Source organism: Narcine bancroftii, chromosome 8 (genome assembly GCF_036971445.1).
Source record: "Narcine bancroftii isolate sNarBan1 chromosome 8, sNarBan1.hap1, whole genome shotgun sequence".
Classification (NCBI taxonomy): domain Eukaryota; kingdom Metazoa; phylum Chordata; class Chondrichthyes; order Torpediniformes; family Narcinidae; genus Narcine; species Narcine bancroftii.
The window spans coordinates 153,444,871-153,466,430 of record NC_091476.1 but is presented as its reverse complement, the minus strand read 5'-3'; the positions used below and the strand labels follow the sequence as shown (position 1 = coordinate 153,466,430).

General features: G+C 41.9%; 1 protein-coding gene across 1 annotated transcript in view; it reads left to right on the top strand.

The window, feature by feature from the left end:
• Nucleotides 1-10,109: 10,109 nt before the first annotated feature.
• LOC138742132 (uncharacterized) overlaps nt 10,110-21,560 on the top strand; it is a 56,697-nt gene continuing 45,246 nt past the window's right edge. The window contains exons 1-2 of the mRNA XM_069896315.1: nt 10,110-10,312; nt 20,917-21,555. Of these exons, the coding sequence (XP_069752416.1) occupies nt 10,144-10,312; nt 20,917-21,555 (808 nt within the window). The 5' untranslated portion in view covers nt 10,110-10,143. The remainder of the gene's footprint in view (nt 10,313-20,916; nt 21,556-21,560) is intronic.

Genomic DNA, 21,560 nt, shown 5'->3' with positions numbered 1-21,560 from the left:
AATGGGATGTGAATTGAAATGGATGGTCATTGGGAGATCTATGTTATTGCGGTAGACAGACCAAGGTGCTCAACTAAGTGATCTCCCAGACACCTGGACCTGCCAACATTTTGCTCATACCTTGATGAAGGGCTCAAGCCTGAAACATTTGTTATGTATCTATGTGATATAAGTACTCTGTTTGACCTGCTGAGTTTCTCCAGCATTGTGTTTGGGTTTATGCTCTCCAGCACTTTCTCCACACCTAACACTATTTCCTGAAAAGCAAAATTGCTGGTGATGAACTAGTCAGGTAGCACCTTTTGAAGAGAAATTTCACTTCATTGAACAGTAAACTGTCTCTCGTTTTGTGTCCAGCACCTTATACTTTCATCAAATCTGGCCAAACAGGTCATTCATAATTAATAAGCCTTCAGCACCCTGCCTCAGTCTACATCTTGCCATTTCTATCCCAGTCTCTCATGAACTTCATCCAATCACAAACATTTCTCCAACCCTTGCTCTTCTTTGCAACTTAAACCACAATTGATTTCTCACTTTTTCTATTACTAATTGAAAAGTAACTGACCTGATAAGTTCATTCTGTTTCTCACTATACAGATGGTGCCTGACCTGCAGGGTAGATCCAATAATTCTGATTTTTATCCATAGTATTTTGTTTCTTATTGTTACCAAGCCTTTTTAATGTGCCATTGTTCAAAGCTCAGATTTGTTGCGAGGAACATTCTGAGAACATTGTAGGAAATTGAGCAAAGAGTAAACTGCCACCTCTTGTGTTTAGCACCTTGCAAACCTGCAGCCCTTCCTTTGACCATTACAGGCTTTCTTCATGCTTTTTGGCTATTTACTCCTTTTGACTCTGTAGAACAGTTTGAGCATTTAGAAGATCCATCACTGGTCTCTCAAAACCATAAGCTCCAGATTCTATGATTCTATCAACAATCTCTGGTCTGTTACATCCTCAGAATCGACCCTTATACTCTCTCATTATCCCATTCACCATCCATGCTGTCCTTCCCCGTATAAGAAGGTCTTACCATTCACAATCTCAATGGTCAAAACAATTGACATGTTGGCCAGTATCGGGGCTTCATAACAAAGTATTAAGTATTGGAGTTGGGATGTTATAGTAAAGTTGTATAAGATATGAGTGAGGCCAAATTTGGAGCATTGTGTGCAGTTTTGGTCATCTAACTAAATGAAAGATATCAATAAAATTGAAAGATTGTAGAGAAGATTTGCTAGGATGTTGCTGGGACCTAAGGAACTGAGTTACAGGGAAAGGTTAAACAGGTTAGGACTTTATTCTCTGGAGCATAGAAGAATGAGGGGAGATTTAATAAAGGTATAGAAAATTATGACAAATGCAAATAGGCTTTTTCCACTGTGGTTAGGTGAGATACAAACCTGATGTCATGGGTTAAGGGTGAAAGGGGAGAAGTTTTGGGGGAACTTATTCACATAGAGAGCGGTGAGAATATGAAATAAGCTACCAATTGAAGTGAGGAATGCAGATTCAATTTAACACAAGAAATTTTTGAATAGGTTCTTGGATGGAGGGTGTATGGAGGGCTATGGAAAGGGTGTAGATCATTGGGACAAGGCAGAATAATAGTTTGGTGCAGATTAGAAGGGCTGAAGGTCCTGTTTTCGATGCTGCAATGTTCCATTTTTCTAGATGGCTCATACCTTCCCCTTTACAGAAATATATTGCCACTTACACCACCAGTGTGTGATATTTAGTATAAAGACACGGCTTGGTTTGTTGTTCTTCCACCTTACCCTTCTCAAAGATTTCATCCTTTTCCAACAATTCAAACCCACCAAATAAATTTCCCTCTCTCTGTAAGTCGACACTAAGCAACTTTCCTGCCTTGTTCCAAACTTCACATGAACTCAAGAACACAAGAAAATAGGAGCAAGAATGGGAAAACAGCTCCACTGACCCAGCATTCAATATGATCACAGCTGATCAATGCTGGCCTCAACTCTTCTTCTGTGCCAGTTCCCCAATTCCTCTCTAGTTTCTCTCCCTGAAACCAGAGTAATTCTTATCTAATTATACAGGAATATAAAAGGCCATTATTTCTATGTATTCCATGAGTATCTTCTCCAATTGACAGATGTGACTCATCGAGTCCTTCGGTGATCTTTAATCATCAGGTGTTTTTCTTTTTCTTTGGCTTGGCTTCGCGGACGAAGATTTATGGAGGGGGTAAAAAGTCCACGTCAGCTGCAGGCTCGTTTGTGGCTGACCAGTCCGATGCGGGACAGGCAGACACGATTGCAGCGGTTGCAAGGGAAAATTGGTTGGTTGGGGTTGGGTGTTGGGTTTTTCCTCCTTTGCCTTTTGTCAGTGAGGTAGGCTCTGCGGTCTTCTTCAAAGGAGGCTGCTGCCCGCCAAACTGTGAGGCGCCAAGATGCACGGTTTGAGGCGTTATCAGACCACTGGCGGTGGTCAATGTGGCAGGCACCAAGAGATTTCTTTAGGCAGTCCTTGTACCTTTTCTTTGGTGCACCTCTGTCACGGTGGCCAGTGGAGAGCTCGCCATATAATACGATCTTGGGAAGGCGATGGTCCTCCATTCTGGAGACGTGACCCATCCAGCGCAGCTGGATCTTCAGCAGCGTGGACTCGATGCTGTCGACCTCTGCCATCTCGAGTACCTCGACGTTAGGGGTGTGAGCGCTCCAATGGATGTTGAGGATGGAGCGGAGACAACGCTGGTGGAAGCGTTCTAGGAGCCGTAGGTGGTGCCGGTAGAGGACCCATGATTCGGAGCCGAACAGGAGTGTGGGTATGACAACGGCTCTGTATACGCTTATCTTTGTGAGGTTTTTCAGTTGGTTGTTTTTCCAGACTCTTTTGTGTAGTCTTCCAAAGGCGCTATTTGCCTTGGCGAGTCTGTTGTCTATCTCATTGTCGATCCTTGCATCTGATGAAATGGTGCAGCCGAGATAGGTAAACTGGTTGACCGTTTTGAGTTTTGTGTGCCCGATGGAGATGTGGGGGGGCTGGTAGTCATGGTGGGGAGCTGGCTGATGGAGGACCTCAGTTTTCTTCAGGCTGACTTCCAGGCCAAACATTTTGGCAGTTTCCGCAAAGCAGGACGTCAAGCGCTGAAGAGCTGGCTCTGAATGGGCAACTAAAGCGGCATCATCTGCAAAGAGTAGTTCACGGACAAGTTTCTCTTGTGTCTTGGTGTGAGCTTGCAGGCGCCTCAGATTGAAGAGACTGCCATCCGTGCGGTACCGGATGTAAACAGCGTCTTCATTGTTGGGATCTTTCATGGCTTGGTTCAGCATCATGCTGAAGAAGATTGAAAAGAGGGTTGGTGCGAGAACACAGCCTTGCTTCACGCCATTGTTAATGGAGAAGGGTTCAGAGAGCTCATTGCTGTATCTGACCCGACCTTGTTGGTTTTCGTGCAGTTGGATAATCATGTTGAAGAACTTTGGGGGACATCCGATGCGCTCTAGTATTTGCCAAAGCCCTTTCCTGCTCACGGTGTCGAAGGCTTTGGTGAGGTCAACAAAGGTGATGTAGAGTCCTTTGTTTTGTTCTCTGCACTTTTCTTGGAGCTGTCTGAGGGCAAAGACCATGTCAGTGGTTCCTCTGTTTGCGCGAAAGCCGCACTGTGATTCTGGGAGAATATTCTCAGCGACACTAGGTATTATTCTATTTAGTAGAATCCTAGCGAAGATTTTGCCTGCAATGGAGAGCAACGTGATTCCCCTGTAGTTTGAGCAGTCTGATTTCTCGCCTTTGTTTTTGTACAGGGTGATGATGGTGGCATCACGAAGATCCTGAGGCAGTTTACCTTGGTCCCAACAAAGCTTGAAAAACTCATGCAGTTTGGCATGCAGAGTTTTGCCGCCAGCCTTCCAGACTTCTGGGGGGATTCCATCCATACCTGCTGCTTTGCCACTTTTCAGTTGTTCGATTGCCTTATATGTCTCATCCAGGGTGGGAACCTCATCCAGCTCTAGCCTTAGGGGCTGTTGAGGGAGCTGGAGCAGGGCGGAATCTTGGACTGAGCGGTTGGTACTGAAAAGAGATTGGAAGTGTTCTGACCATCGGTTGAGGATGGAGATCTTGTCGCTGAGGAGGACTTTGTCGTCTGAGCTGCGCAGCGGGCTTTGGACTTGGGGTGAGGGGCCGTACACAGCCTTTAGAGCCTCGTAGAAACCCCTGAAGTCGCCAATGTCCGCGCTGAGCTGTGTTCGTTTGGCGAGGCTAGTCCACCACTCATTTTGGATCTCCCGGAGTTTGCGCTGAAGATGGCTGCATGCGCGACGGAAGGCTTGTTTCTTCTCTGGACAGGACGGCTTTGTAAGGTGAGCCTGGTGGGCAGCTCGCTTCTTTGCCAGCAGCTCCTGGATTTCCTGGCTGTTTTCGTCAAACCAGTCCTTGTTTTTCCTGGAGGAGAAGCCCAGTACCTCTTCAGTGGATTGCAGTATGGTAGTCTTCAACTGATCCCAAAGGTCATACAAACTCGGTCATATTGTGTGACATAATTATAAATAAACCAGTGGTTGAAAGGATTAGTGGAAGATAAAATACAAAATGATGAAGTGCAAGATCATTCATTTTGGGTTCAAGAAAAAAAGTTCTGCACAGTTTTAAGGATGTGCGGCATATAAAGCTACAAATGCATTGAAACCTTACATATAGATATTGAAAGTTAGCAGCTACTTCAATGTTTTGAATTTTTTGGTAATAAAAATGAATATTGGTCTTTTTTATGCCACAGTAGGGAGGATTCTCTCCTACAGCAGAAGTCTTAAGAATACAAGAGCCCTCTGACTTGAATCTAATGTGGCTCTTCTGCCAAACTCCCAGACACTGGACAAACCAGTGACTTATTTGCAATTTCCTGCAGCTCCTTAGGATATTGATCTAGTTTGTGAATTTAGTGTTGCCGGCATATCTGCATATAAGTTTACATGCATAATGTTGGCGGAGTGAAAAGAATTAACCCTTGTAAATTAGATATTACTATTTATGCTTTAAGAATAGACTTTATTCATAACATTTATTAAACTCCATTACACCATATCAGCTTTTTATAAAGCACTAAATCATGTCTTTATTTCTGTATTGTCTTGGCAACTTCTCAAATTATTCACACTGCTTACCCTATTATGCAGTGGCCAACAACAGTTCTTTGACATCTCTTTATATTTAGTTGTTGACATACAGCACCTCACAAACTGGTAGTCCCATTTTTTTTCATGGTTTACTATTAGGCCTCATTTATAAAGCTTTGTCACGCATAAGAGCAAAAGAACAAAAGAAGTAGGAGTGGATGTAGGCTATCCGGCCTGTCAAGCCTCTTCACCATCTACCTGCCTCTTCCCCATATCCCTTAATTCCCTTACCATGTAGAAATCTATCCAATATTGTCTTAAATATACTTACTGAGATTGTCTCTGTTGCTCATGCTGTTACAAGAAATGCAAATAGATCATCCAACTGCCTCTCTAGTAGCTAAAGTGGCTACGGCTCAGGATGACATGACTGGTGACCGAACCACAACCAATATCCTTATTATTGGTGAGCTGCCGAAGCAAGTTCAGAGGGTTTGCATCCTAGAATTCAAACTGAAGTCAGTTGAAGCAGCTCAAGGAAGTAAAGTCAGTTAAGTATTAAACCCACATAAAGTTGTTCTTCATGAAAAAACAAACATAACATGATGGCAGAAATGTCTGAGTGAGTAAGAAAAGACAATAGTTTGTAAACATGGATAAGTTAAACCCTCTCACACTGATGCAGTTTACTGGCAATCAAGCTGATAATTGGAACACTTCAAACAGTGATTCAACATTTATTTAGAAGCTAGTGGAATGGACTGCCTAAAGAAATCTCTTGGTGCCTGCCACATTGACCACCGCCAGTGGGCTGATATCGCCTCAAACCGTGCATCTTGGCGCCTCACAGCAACCTCCTTTGAAGAAGACCGGGCAGCAACCTCCTTTGAAGAAGACCGCAGAGCCCACCTCACTGACAAAAGACAAAGGAGGAAAAACCCAACACCCAACCCCAACCAACCAATTTTCTCCTGCAACCGCTGCAACCGTGTCTGCCTGTCCCGCATCGGACTTGTCAGCCACAATCGAGCCTGCAGCCGACGTGGACTTTTACCCCCTCCATAAATCTTCGTCCGCGAAGCCAAGCCAAAGAAACAAAGAAAGAAAGTGGAATGGGAGAGGCCAATAGAAAACGGTATGTTTTTGCATATGATGGATGAAGGTGCCTTGGCCATCTACAACAGTCTACAAAATGATAAGACAACTTTCACATTGGACACTATGATGAAAACAAATTTGAGGAGTATTTTCTTCCAAGTAAAAATATCACATCTGAGAGATGCAAGTTTTTCTCCTGTGACCAGAAACAAGCCATGAGCATTGACCAATACTAAGCCGAGCTTCACACATTGAGGACATTATGTGATTTGGAGAAGTGAAAAGTTTACTTATTAAAGACAGAATAGTCTGCAGAATCACAGATAATGGACTTGAAGAAAGACTGTTGTGTGATAAAAAGATTTGAGTCTATAAAAGGCTGTGAATTTGTTTAGGGCAACAGAGACCACACGAGCACAAGCTAAGGAGCTGCACAAGATAGACACAATGGTGCATGTGATGAAAAGAGAGAACCAGAGCACCAGGAGTTTCCCAAAGTAATAACAAAGCAAAGTAGTAAGCTCAAACAGCAAATGCAGCAAGTGCAGACATAGATATGTTCCAGAGATGTGTCCTGCCCAAGGAAAGTCCTGCTATAAATGCAGGAAGAAAAATAATCTTGTAAAGTGCTGTAAAGCAGGGGCCACTAAGAGAAAAGTACACACAGTAGATGAAGAAATAGAGGAATTCTTCATGGATTTACTCCTGCTGGTGAAACAGAATGGATTGTTCCAGTGACTGTGAATGAAAAGCAACAATTAAAAAAAGAATTTGAACCTTCAAATTTTATTTATGGAGGTCCAGCAGAAATTTGAAACAATGGAGAAAAAGATAATGACACAAAAGTCCCCTCTTGAATCTGAAATTGTCCATCAGAAAGAGAAATTAAAGTCTTCTGTAAATGAATATGAACACATTAAACAAAAAAATGGAAACCCAAATGGATCAGCACATATCAACATTGAAAATTTAACAAGGGAGAATAACAGACTTGAGGTATAAATGACTGAGAATCAGTTTGAAGTAGATGCATTGACCGCTACATTGAAGAAACAAGAGAAAGAAAATGGGCATCTCATTGAGTGTCTTGCAACCCTAGAACATCTGCAGTCCAGGATGGAGCAATTACAGGATGAACTACAGTGGTAGATAAGATGCCATGTTTGAAAATGTTCAATTACAGAAGGCTATCGCACTGTTTGAGCCTACATTTTCTCAGATACAGTTGGTATTGGAATAAAAGGAGAAAGACGTTGCCTTGACCATAATATCACGTGATGAAGCACTTTGTGAAAAACAAATGATGAAAGAATATATAGAAATTATGGAAGAAAAAGAAAAGCAGAAGATTGCAAATTTTCAAAAACATTTAATAGACCCTAAGCAAAGTAACAGTCAAATGGCAGCAACTCTAGAATACATGTCACCATCACACAGAAAACTCCAGCAGATGGTATAGAAACTACAAATAACAGATACACAACTTGCAACGAGACAAGTCGCATGCCCAAATAATTCTACGGAAACTCCATGCTGAGTTGAAAGATCTTCAGGGTAAACTGACTATCATAGAGGTACAGCATACTATTCAAAAGGTATCACTCCATAAAGGAATCAGGAAAATGTTGGTATCTGATGATGGAGATATCAAAGATGGTAACATGCTGTTACAAGAAATAGAGCATCCAACTGCCTCTCTAGTAGCTAAAGTGGCTACGGTTCAGGATGACATGACTGGTGACAGAACCACATCCAATATCCTTATTATTGGTGAGCTGCTGCAACAAGCTGGATCTCTACAGTTAGTTCAGCGAGTTTGCATCCCAGAATTCTAACTGAAGTTGGTTGAAACACCTCAAGGAAAGTAAAGTCAATTACGTGTGAAACCCACATAAAGCCATTCTTCTTGAAAGAACAAACATACTAGAATCTACTGCTTCAATGGCCTGCGAATTCCACAGATTCACCACTGACTGGGAAAAGCAGTTCCTCCTCATCTCGCTCCTAAATTTACTACCCTGAATCTTGAGGCTATGTCCTCTAGTTCTAGTCTCCCCTACCAATGGAAATAACTTACCTATGCCTTTCATAATTTTATATGTTTCTCTAAGATCCCTTCTCAGTCTTCTAAATTCCAGTGAGTATAGTCCCAGACACTCTCCTCATAGGCTAACCCCCTCATCTCTGTAAACAACCTGGTGAACCTCCTCTGCACCCACCTCCAAAGCCAGTACATCCTTCCTCAAGTAAGGAGACCAGAACTGCATGCAGTACTCTAGATGTGGTCTCACCAGTACTTTGTACAGTTGGAGCATAACCTCCCAGCTCTTAAATTCAATCCCTCGAGCAATGAAGGCCTTCTTGATAGCCTACTGCACCTGTAAACCAACCTTCTGCGATTCATGCACAAGCACTCCCAAGTCCTTCTGCATGTCACCATGGTGCAATCGCTTGTCATTTTAATAATATTCTGATTTTCTATTCTTCCTTCCAAAAAGGATAAGCTCACACTTACCAACATTGTACTCCACCTGCAAGACCTTTGCCCACTCACTTAACCTATCTATATTTCTCTGCAGAATCTCCATATCCTCTGCACAATTTGCTTTTCTACTCAATTTAGAGTTATCAGCATCTCTGTCCCCTCTTCCAAATCGTTTATGCGTTTTGTGGACAGTTACGGGCCTAGCGCCGACCCCTGAGGTATGCTGCTTACAACCAATTACCAATTAGAAAAACACTCCTGCACCCCAATTCTCTGCTTTATATTGATTAATCAATCCTCTATCCGTGCTAATACACCATCCCTAATTCCATGCATCCTTATCTTCTGTATAAGTATTTTATGTGGTATTTTATCGAATGCCTTCAGGAAATTCAAGTAAACGCCATCCACATGCTCCCCTCTTCCTCCATTCATTACTGCAGTAGTGGACTCATTAATCAATATTGCATTGCCACCTGTTCTTTTGTATTCACCTCCCTGTCATTCCTGAAGATTCTACATCCAGGAATGTTGAGTAGCTGATTTTGCCCTTTTTTTTATCATGTCACTGTAATGTAATGAAATATCAGTCCACAATGTTCAATTCCCATATCCTAACCAATGCTCTAAGTTCATCTGCCTTTCTAGACCTTGCATTAAAGTAGATTGTTAAGTCCTGCATTCCTCCCATCTGCATAATCCCACCTAAGTATCTAAAGCTGAGCCCACCCCCCACCTTCACCATCCTATTTCCTCATATTCATCTAATCAATACTCAAAAATGAAAATTCATAGGCACATGCCACAGGAAACTTGCTAGAGATTAAAACTATGAGAGTTATGCTCTTTAATTTGTGGCCTAGCTTCTTCTCATGTTACAGGACCACATCTTTCTTTCTCCATGTTGTCATGAATGTGAAAAATGATGTCTGATGGTTTATCCCTCCTCTTTAGGTAACCCTGCTACAATTATCAAACTTTAAAATATCCATGATCTGCCGAGCTGCAACATTAACCGTTGGCTGAGGCACTTATTCTTATTCTGGATAAAATGTGAGCAGAGCCATGAGAAAAGTGTTCTAATTTGACATGCAAATTTGTTACATTTTGCATATTCCAGCTAGAAATTCAACCACTGAGAGCACTTTCTTTTCATATTTCTTTCTTAACTAACCCTGAATTTGTTTGATGAGCATTTGGAACTCCTTGAAATTTGCATCAGCGTATTGACATAATGGGCTAACTAAAAACTCTTCAATTAGGTTCTTAAAAAATCTTTTTTGTTTATGCTTGCTTCCAATAGGTGGTTTGGTCTCCTTGTAACTTGTAGGAGGAGTCAACCTAATTGAGAACCTGATATAAACTCAAATCCTGTCCTCACAGTATAATTTCTCCACTTGCATGAGAAGTTATCTTCAATAAAGATGAGGGCTGCTGGTACAGACTATGTCAGTCCTGGTGCTTTCTATATGAAAGGCCCCAAGCCAGTTGACCAACCGAGAGATTGTAGGACCCATATAGCCATCAGCCGAATTCCACGACCAATGAATGCCTTCATGGTGTGGGCAAAAGACGAGAGGAAGAGGTTATCTCTGCAGAATCCTAATCTTCAAAATACAGAGCTCAGCAAACTGTTAGGTAAGGATCGGAAGAGGGGCGAGCAACCTATGGTACTGTGCGGGAAGATTGATGTAGCTCGAACAGATAATAAAAAATAGTTTGTATTACAAGATAATTCAAGGACCACGGGATAAAATTAACACTTTATCCAAAGGGACAGGAAGGCTGCCATGAATATTTATATACAAAGACTTAAAACTCATAGTCTGTAAGAGAGTCAATTAGTTTGAGGCAAAATTGTTAAATGACAAGGGCAAGTTCACTGTTAGAGTAATCAGATGTTGAAAATCATCCCTGGTGTAGGTGGTGTGGGTGAACTGCTGCTGTGTGAATTGATCCGTGAGAGAGAATATGTTTACAAGGGGAATGGGATCAATGAGTAGTTTGAGCTAGCATTGATTCTGCAGGCCAAATGCCCTCCGATGACATTCAACAATAATGAAAATACCTGAGAGAGAATCATTTGTATGGCTGTGGGAATTGAATGGGGGAAATGGAGCAAATAAATTGTTCGACTGGGAGCTGGTATGACTTGATGGCTGAATGGACTCTTGGATGTAACCATTCTATGATCTGATTCTTTGAATTCTATATCTTGTGTGTAGTTGCATTAAAACCATTCCTCAAAAAAAAACAGACGTTTGATATTTTCTGCAATGTAAGTCATTAGAATGTGCAGTTTGTAAGTTTGTAGAATTCTAGCTGTACTTTTCAATGTTAATTTAAGTAATTTTGAGATTTTTAAAATTTTTTCGGTATCTAGGTGCTGCAACATATTCTTCTTTGGCTTGGCAGGGAATCACGTTGCTCTCCATTGCAACATATTACACAAGTGGTAACAGTCATGATAAAAATATATATATTTGACATACCTGAATGTTTAAATGTTTATGTGTAAATGCCTGTGCAGGTATGCATAGATCTTAAAATTCAATATAAACCTACACATGGATATGTGAGTTCTTTGGCATGGCTTCGCGGACGAAGATTTATGGAGGGGGTTAAAAAGTCCACGTCAGCTGCAGGCTCGTTTGTGGCTGACAAGTCCGATGCGGGACAGGCAGACACGGTTGCAGCGGCTGCAGGGGAAAATTGGTTGGTTGGGGTTGGGTGTTGGGTTTTTCCTCCTTTGCCTTTTGTCAGTGAGGTGGGCTCTGTGGTCTTCTTCAAAGGAGGTTGCTGCCCGCCAAACTGTGAGGCGCCAAGATGCACGGTTTGAGGCGATATCAGCCCACTGGCGGTGGTCAATGTGGCAGGCACCAAGAGATTTCTTTAGGCAGTCCTTGTACCTTTTCTTTGGTGCACCTCTGTCACGGTGGCCAGTGGAGAGCTCACCATAGAACACGATCTTGGGAAGGCGATGGTCCTCCATTCTGGAGACGTGACCCACCCAGCGCTGCTGGATCTTCAGCAGCGTGGACTCGATGCTGTCGACCTCTGCCATCTCGAGTACTTCGACGTTAGGGATGAAAGCGCTCCAATGGATGTTGAGGATGGAGCGGAGACAATCTTCTTCAGCATGATGCTGAACCAAGCCATGAAAGACCCCAACAATGAAGACGCTGTTTACATCCGGTACCGCACGGATGGCAGTCTCTTCAATCTGAGGCGCCTGCAAGCTCACACCAAGACACAAGAGAAACTTGTCCGTGAACTACTCTTTGCAGACGATGCCGCTTTAGTTGCCCATTCAGAGCCAGCTCTTCAGCGCTTGACGTCCTGCTTTGCGGAAACTGCCAAAGTGTTTGGCCTGGAGGTCAGCCTGAAGAAAACTGAGGTCCTCCATCAGCCAGCTCCCCACCATGACTACCAGCCCCCCCACATCTCCATCGGGCACACAAAACTCAAAACGGTCAACCAGTTTACCTATCTCGGCTGCAGCATATCATCAGATGCAAGGATCGACAATGAGATAGACAACAGACTCGCCAAGGCAAATAGCGCCTTTGGAAGACTACACAAAAGAGTCTGGAAAAACAACCAACTGAAAAACCTCACAAAGATAAGCGTATACAGAGCCGTTGTCATACCCACACTCCTGTTCGGCTCCGAATCATGGGTCCTCTACCGGCATCACCTACGGCTCCTAGAACGCTTCCACCAGCATATGTGAGTTAATGTGTAATAAACGTCAATATTAAAAGTCAATAAAAGACATGCATATCCAATGCACCTTCTAGAACCTCTGAACATATTAATTGATTAGAAATTAATCTTGATGTCTCAAATTATATATGATGTAATTACTATTGAAATGTATATTTTTGAGATCGCAGTTAATTTACATTCAGCAAAGATTCCTCAAAGAACAACAGGATTAAAGTCAGATAATTTGTTTCAATAATATTAATTGAAGGATAAATATTGGCCAAAGCATTGGGAAGAATACTTCAAAATAGTCGAATACAGACTGTCATACCCAACTGAGAGAGCATGCGGAACTTTGGTTTAATGTCTCATTGAAATATAGCAGCTCAGACAAGGCAGCCTCACTCAGATTGAAGTACATGCTCAGATTTCCAGCATGGGGTTTGGATTCATGAATCTCTGATCCCAGGACAAGTATGGAATCTGTAAGGTAAAACATCATGAGATGGGAATGTGTAGGGAGTTACCTGTACAGGGCAGTAACAAGAAGGGGAGGTGTCCTTGTACTCCTGTTAGGTAAAACATCATGAGATGGGAATGTACAGGGCTGTAACAAGATGTAAATGCATCCTTGTACTTACAAGATAAGAGAGACATTGATGGATTGAGAGGCAGGAAGCTAGCAGGGAAAGGATAGCAACAGTTTTAGTCATTGGACAAGTAATGATATGATGATGTTCTAAGCATGTATCCAAGGGTATAAAAAATCACCATTTTGCTGATAACGGCAGAATGCATTCTCCGACTAACTTTGTTAGTCGCAAGTGTTACAATCCGGTAATAAAGAACAAAGAACCCTGATTTCGACTCAGCCTGGTGTTTGTCTCACTCATTCATGAACAAAGCAGACCTAACAAATCTAATGGCTGGCATCCTTGAAAATTCTGATTCCTCATTGGGGTTACGTCATCCATTTGATGCCACCGTAATTTACGCTTCAGATAATTTCCTCAACGAAGAAGCCAACCGCTATCTCAGTCAGTTAAGGCAGTGGGTCATTTAATTCAGACTCATTGAATTGGATGATTCCCAATTGTTGTGATAGGCAAGTTTTCAGTGAGGTCAACAATGACTTGCCCCAACACCAGTGCAGCCATCTGCCCCCAATACCACCTCCCCACTTTGTAGTGGATACCAATTCACATAATAATAAATAACAATAATAAAACAATCAACTATGAGCTGTTGGTCTATGTTTTAAAAATCAGACATTTTTAAAATTCACAACAAGGTGGAAGCCAATTCTGGCCATTGAAACTCATGCCACCCAATTAATCTACAACCCTGTACATTTTGAAGGGTGGGAGGAAACCCGAGCACCCAAAGGAAATCCACACAGGTCTTGGGGAGAACAAACTGCGCCGGTTTCGAACCCAGGTCGCACTGACCGCTGCACTCACTGTGCCGCCTGTATGGTCACCTTCTCCAGACCAACAGGTTGGTTATCGATCTGGTTTTCACAAACTAGGTACAAGATAAACATGGGCAATCATACTGACGTGAGCTATCAGAGGTGCTGACCCTTGTGCTTCGGAGGTAAATGCTCACAGGAATCCATTACTTATGTCCTTATTCTGTCATCTTAAACTGAATGCCTGATAATTGACTGATGGACCATTACAAGGTTGCATGTGTGAAAAGTCACTCATTTCAGCTGCTAATTTCCTTTCCTAAACCCAAGCTCAATAAATAAGACATAGTCCAGTTGGGAAAATGGTTTTGAAAGTTGAGAGAATTGGTCAGAGCTTGCCCACTCATTGTCTGTCTCAGCTCAGTACAGATAGAAAACATTGGTATAAAGATTAAAAACTGTGCTTTTGTTTTTACCCTAGTACCATCTTACTTGCCCATTATCCCCTGTTCCCTACTTCTGGTACAACACAGTTAGGATTATTGTTGAATTGTATCAGTGGCCTTGAAGAAATGTAACACTACCCCAAGGCAACCAAAGATCTGTCTGCATTACTGACTCAAAATATATTTTGCCAACACCTAACTGTGAATATCCAATAATATTTTCTCTCTTCCTTTTTTTGTGTGTCTTCTTGTGCGTTGTGTACTTCATTGTGTCTGTAACCGATAAATTTTAAAATTTAGACATATAGCATGGTTACAGGCCATTTCAACCCTCGAGTCCGTGCTGCCCAATTACACCCAATTAACCTACACCCCCAGTACTTTTGGAATGGTGAGAGGAAACCGGAGCTCCTGGGAAACCCATGCAGACACAGGGATAACATACAAACTCCTTACAGACAGTGCGGGATTTGAACCCAGGTCCCGATCGCTGGCCCTGTAAAGGCATGGCGCTAACCTTGTACTTGTGTGTATGACGATAAGCATTCATTCATTCCCCTGAAATATTAGTCAATGTCTTGGTTGTAAAATTTCCCTTCTTTCATCCACATTGGACCACGCCTTTCTATGTCCTAACTCTAAATCTTACTCTGGCTTCATAGACCTCTGAGAACACTGCCCTCTTGAATTCCAGCTTCTTGTGGATTCCTGATTTTCTTTGATTCACCATTCACTGCCTTATCTTCAAATGCCTGGAACATCAATTCTGGATTCCCTTCTGCTTCCAAATTTTTCTTTATCTGGCATATGATCCATAAATCTGAGTTAATTTTGCTTTGATAAAGTTCTTGGCTGCTATGCAAATACAATTTTTTATTGCAATTACAAGGAAAATGGAAGGATTACATTGTGCTTTGTAGCAGTGAATTACAAAGCAAATGTCTTGTGAGCCCATTAACTAACATCCACACAGAAACAGATGGGTGAATTGATTCTGGGTAGACTTGGAGAAGAGGAGATGTATATCTCCATCAATATTGTATTCCAGGGCCTCTAAATCCAGGGCAGCAAGGTACACATAGTGTTTAGCACCACACTATTACAAAAGCCAGTGACTCAGATTCGAATCTGGCACTGTCTGTAAAGAGTTTGTACATTCTCCTTGTGACCTGTTTGGATTTCCCCAGGTGCTCTGGTTTCCTCCCACCATTTTAGATTAATTGAGTATAATTTGGAGACATGGGTTTCAATGGCAGGAATCGGTTTTTAAAAATTAATTTAAAAAAATTAAATCTAAATCGTTAAATTGGAGAGAGTATCCCTGTGGCAGAAAGACTAAATGGTCCAGAAAGAACAAAAAAAGGTAAACGGGAAATTAAAAGATATTTTTTACATGATGAATTATTATGATCTGGATTGAAGAATCTAAAGACTATCAGAAATCAATTAAATAATAACTTTTAAAAGAAAATTGTATTAATGCCTGAGGGGAGAATATTGTTGGAGTATGATAAAAGTTGAAAACTCATTTAATTGCATGAACACATGCTTAAGTGACAGACAGGACCCAAAATGAGGCTGTCAAAACACCAATTAAAATTTGTAAAGATTGCATTGGTAGTGGTCAAGGTGTATAGCAGTTACTTGGAAATCTGATTCCCATCTAGATAAGACCCATTGGAAAGTGGAAATATATGCTGGTATTCCCCTGGAGAAAATTACTTATAGCCTTAGGAAAAAGACGATGATTTTCTAAAAATTTGGAGTCCATATCTTCAACATATAGGTGTAGATTCTTAATGATCCACCCCCCCCCCTCCCCCTCCCCACAACCCACCGACTCACCACTGCCCTCAGCTCCCTGCATTCAGGAACCACCTGAGATTCCAGGTAAGTCGGGACATTTGTCCGTTGGCAGGAGATTGATGAATCCAATGAAACTTTTTTCTTTTTTCATCTCTATTTCTTTTCTCTCTTCAATTCTATTGACTATTTCTCCTCTTCTTTTTAACCATGGGTGGATGGGAGGAGGGAGGATTAGGGCTTGTTTTTCTCTTTTTTCTTGTTTATCCTTACTTAAAATCAACATCAAATGGTGATTATGTTTTTTATGTAATGGATGAATTTCATGTATTCGCACTGATTTGAAAATATGAATAAAATAGTCAAAAAAAAGTGACAGACAGAAATAAGACAATTTCCAAAAGTAATATCATCAGATAACAATGAATTGCACTTAACATTTGGCCTGCCTGAGTCAGATCGGCATGGTAATGTTTGTATATTATTCCTTAGAGGAATTTCACAGATCTTGCTGAAGAAATTTTGATCTAGTGAAACCATTGTCTGTCAACACTACTAAAGTTCAAAATTATCGCATCTCAAATTTTCACTTTCAGACGTTAATCTTAACATAAATCTAGTTTGTTATGTATTTGCCATTTTTTCATATTTCATTCTGCTTGTTAATATTCTCTCCCTCAAATAAAACTGTGAACAGTCTGCAAATAAAAAAAAAACAAACTACAAAAGCTGGGAAAACTTAACAGGTCAGGAAGAAAAACAAATCAAGTAAAGTTAAGTTTATTGACATCTGATTACACAAGTACGAAACAACGTCCTTGGCGCAAAACACACAGGCACAAAACCAGAATTAACACATATACAGACAGACAATACATATGCAGGGCTGGCATTCATTTGTACAAATAAATAAATACAATTATAAATTTATAAATAAAGTCTTGGATGGTTAGTGTGAGCAGTTCCTTTGGTCGCTCATCATTCTCACTGCCCATGGGAAGAAGCTGTTCCTCAGCCTGGTGGTGCTGGCTCTGATCCTCCTGCATCTCTTTCCCAATGGGAACAGCTGAAAGATGCTGTGTGCAGGGTGCTCAACAATCTTGTACACTCTCTTCAGACAATGATCCCAGAAGGGGCCATAATTAGCATAGCGGTTAGCGCAACACCATTACAGAGTCAGCGACCGGGACTGGGGTTCAACTCCCATGGTGTCTGTAAGGAGTTGTCACTTACTACCCGTCCCTGCATGGGTTTTCCCCGGGGACTCCAGTTTCTCCCACCATTTGAAACATACTGGGGGTTGTACGTTAATTGGGTGAAATTGGGTGGCATGGGCTTATGGGCTGAAATGGCCTGTTACCAGGCTTTATGTCTAAATTCAAATTTAAAAAAAAAATAGATCATGTCGAAGGTGGGGAGGGAAACAGTCGATATTTCAGGTCTAAATTCTGATGATAGGTCTGCGTATGTAGTTGAGTGGAAGAATCTGGAAGAAGTTGATGGAAATTAAAGAAGAATAAAATGGGGTTAGTATAGGATTAGTGCAATTGGATGCTTAATAGATTAGATTTGATGGACTGGAGGGCATTCATCTGTGCTGTATGATTATTCTGGTCTATGTTTTCCAGCATGGTTGAACTTTTGTGTGATCGACAGCTCTCGATTTCAAGGAAGGCTGAAGGCTTTGAGTGAGTCCTTCAATGCAGCATTAACAGATCAATTAGTATATTTAAAATTTTGAACATGACAATAAAATTGGTTAATTGGAGATAAATATGACATCATGTTCAACTGATGGTGACCTTATTATATTGTTGATGAAGTTTAAAATGATATCTGAAATAAATTAAAGATTCCAAGTGGAAAATGAAATTTTTGACATTTCTGGAAAGGTGCACATTTGATAAAACTTTGCCCATATGAGACCCATGTAGAAAATGAATGGCAGTGGGTATTTTGGAACTTTATCAGATCTGCATTAAGGAACTGGAATTGTTTTGAAAAGTAGAGATAGTTCATTTTGAATAACTTACTGAAGACAAAATTCAGATGAAGGCAGACACATAAAATGGAGCAGAACAGAAAAATATTGCTGATTGTTCAATAATATATTTGCATTAAGTTATTTAATTTCTAACTTCAAGTGCCTTGAAAAGCATCGTGCAGCCATGCAAATATTATGTATCAGAGAAATAACAAATTTGGCCCCTTGGGTCAAGTGTGAAGAAACATTTTGGTGGCAAAATGGAGGCCACTTTTATTGTTTCTTGGAAGAAATCTCCAAATCACTAAAAGATGGAAAGATTTATTAAAAATGAATTATTACCGTGTAATAGTCGACCACCCCCCCATTTTTTGGCCCAAAAATCAGGAGCTTTTGTATAACCTGTGTAAAAGACGACACCCCTATTTTTTGGCCCCGACCACCCAGTCAAGCTCCCGATGTCCCAAAACCAGAACTTCGCCCCAGCCACCAGCCTACCAGTGCTCCCGATGACATGCCAGTGGACCCTCGCCCTGGCCACCCACCCATTGGAGCTCCTGACACCCTGACAGTGAACCTTCACCCTGGCTCCCTACCTATCAGTTCTCCCGACACCTCAGTCACCCACCCATCAGAGCTCCTGACTGCAGATCCTTGCCCTGGCTGCCAGTCCATCTGAGCTCCCAATGCCTTGATTGGTGCAGGTACTTACGAGATCAAAAGTTTGACCCGTGTAAAAATTGATGCCCAAAAATATTTGACAATTACAGGAGTATACAATATACAGTATAAGGATTTATTTTTCCGTGGTCAAAAAGCAGGGGTGGAATGGTTAGCGCAATGCTGTAACAGCGCCAGCAATCAAGACCAGGTTTCGAATCCCGTGTCTGCGTGGGTTTCCTCTGGGTGCTCCGGTTTCTGCCCACCATTCAAAATACACTGAGGGGGTGGGTGTTGTAGGTCAATTGGGTGTATATAAGTGGCATGGGCTTGGGCCGAAAGAGCCTGTTACCATTCTGTATGTCCAAATTATAAATTATAAATACAATGTTGTCTCTTTCCCAACATAAAATTGCAGAAAAAAAAGGCCTGAAACCTTGACAAGCATCGCTCCTAAGCTAAGAGAAGTGGGTAACACAGGTGAAGATAAAGAAGAGGAACAGAATTTCCCATTAACCCTACTCTCCATGGAATAAAATCATGTCTCTATTGCAAGCCTTTGCAGCTTTTTTTTTCTTTGGCTTGGCTTCGCGGACGAAGATTTATGGAGGGGTAATGTCCACGTCAGCTGCAGGCTCGTTTTGTGCCTGACAAGTCCAATGCGGGACAGGCAGACACGGTTGCAGCGGTTGCAAGGGAAAAATGGTTGGTTGGGGTTGGGTGTTGGGTTTTTCCTCCTTTGTCTTTTGACAGTGAGGTGGGCTCTGCGGTCTTCTTCCAGTTATGGCGTTCCTAGAACGCTTCCATCCTCAACATTCATTGGAGTGACTTCATCTCCAACATCAAAGTACTCGAGATGGCAGCGCCGACAGCATCGAATCCACGCTGCTGAAGATCCATCTGCGCTGGGTAGGTTACGTCTCCAGAATGGAGGACCTTCGCCTTCTCAAGATCGTGTTATATGGCGAGCTCTCCACTGGCCACTGAGACAGAGGTGCACCAAAGAAGAGGTACAAGGACTGCCTAAAAAAAGCTCTTGGTGCCTGCCACATTCACCATCGCCAGTGGGCTGATATCGCCTCAAACCGTGCATCTTGGTGCCTCACAGTTCGGCAGGCAGCAACCTCCTTTGAAGAAGACCGCAGAGCCAACCTCACTGTCAAAAGACAAAGGAGGAAAAACCCAACACCCAACCCCAACCAACCAATTTTCCCTTGCAACTGCTGCAACTGTGTCTGCCTGTCCCACATCGGACTTGTCAGCCACAAACGAGCCTGCAGCTGATGTGGACATTACCCCTCCATAAATCACTTTGCAGCTACCCACTCCGAAAATCCCTTGATTAACAGAGCAGCCATGGGAAAATATAAATGGATGTAGATAGGACAAAAGAGAAAAAAAATGCCTGAATAAAGGTAGGGTTTGGAGAGACGCTGTGAGGGAATAGTATCCACATCTGTCAAAGCTTTACTTTGTCAGGAGTTTTAAGGGTGTTGATCAATGAGACAACCTGGATGAAGTTAAGGCAATGATGCCAATAAAGCATTTGGATGCTATAGCTTCACAGAGTAGATACAAAGACACAGAAAAAAAAACTCAGCTAAGTGGGACTGATTCCAGTAACTCAAAGGAATTACAAAACTAGAGGAAAAGGTTGCCATCACTTTTTGCAGCCATTTCAGATCACTGAATCACATTACAGTCTTGAAACCACTCCCATTACCTATTATTGTCACACTGGAGTTCATTGTATTGTAATTTGAATGCTTCTTGGGGTGTTGTCACACCTCAGGAACTGGAAAGCATACTAGTGAGTCATGTTATCTCAACACATATTGAATTGGAGAGCATGAACCACCTCATGTAAACCAACTATTTTCAGATTGATTCCTAAACCAAGTTGGGTGAATTTATAACTGGGAATAGTTATCTATCCTTAAATATTTAATCTCTTTTTTTTTCTCTCTCTTGCATGGTAACATGATTTATATTTATTATTTGTGGCGTATTTTACATATCTGTGTGGCTGCAGCAAGAATTTCAATGCATCTGTACATTGTTCTCATGTGTGTCAATATGACAATAAACTCAAATCTCATCTCATATCTCTCTAAACATTTCCTATCGATATACCTATTCAAATGTCGTCTAAATAAGGTCACTGTCTTTCTTAATGTGCATTTCTTCCACTATCTCCAGCCTGGCTCATGTGTCTCCCTTCACTTTCCAGGGCGCTGTTGGAAATCCCTGACTGTGGTGCAGAAGCGACCATACATTTTGGAAGCCGAGAGGCTACGAGTGGAACACATGCTGGAGTACCCCAACTATAAATACAGGCCACGACGGAAAAGCCAAATCCGTGGACCATGCAGGAGCGCCATTTCCATTCACGTGGAGAGCACTGAACAACAAGAATCAGCTGTTCACCAAGAAAAGAATTTCCCCATCAGCAAACAGGCAACAGAAGAGGCTGCTTCCCAATACCTTCCTCCAGAGATAAACCCGCTCAGCAAGCAGGAAATTCTCTCCTCGGACAACCAGCCTCAGACCACCAGCACACAAACGACTCAGTCAGAATTCACAACAGAAAGAGCATGTGGTCTGCCAGGACTAGCTCATCCAATATCTCATCCAGTTTATGGATTTCCTCAACCTGATGCTAGCCTGTACTGCAACCAGTCCTATCAAATGAACCCAATGCCTCCTCTACACAATACAACATTTTACAGCCGTAATGTGACAGAACCCTCTCTTTTACTTGAGAACTTGGCCCAATATTGTGTTCAGAGCTCTCAAACCATACAACCCATGAATGACATGGAAGTCCTGGATAATCAGTGCTACTATGACCTGCTGGCTGATGTGGATCGCAAT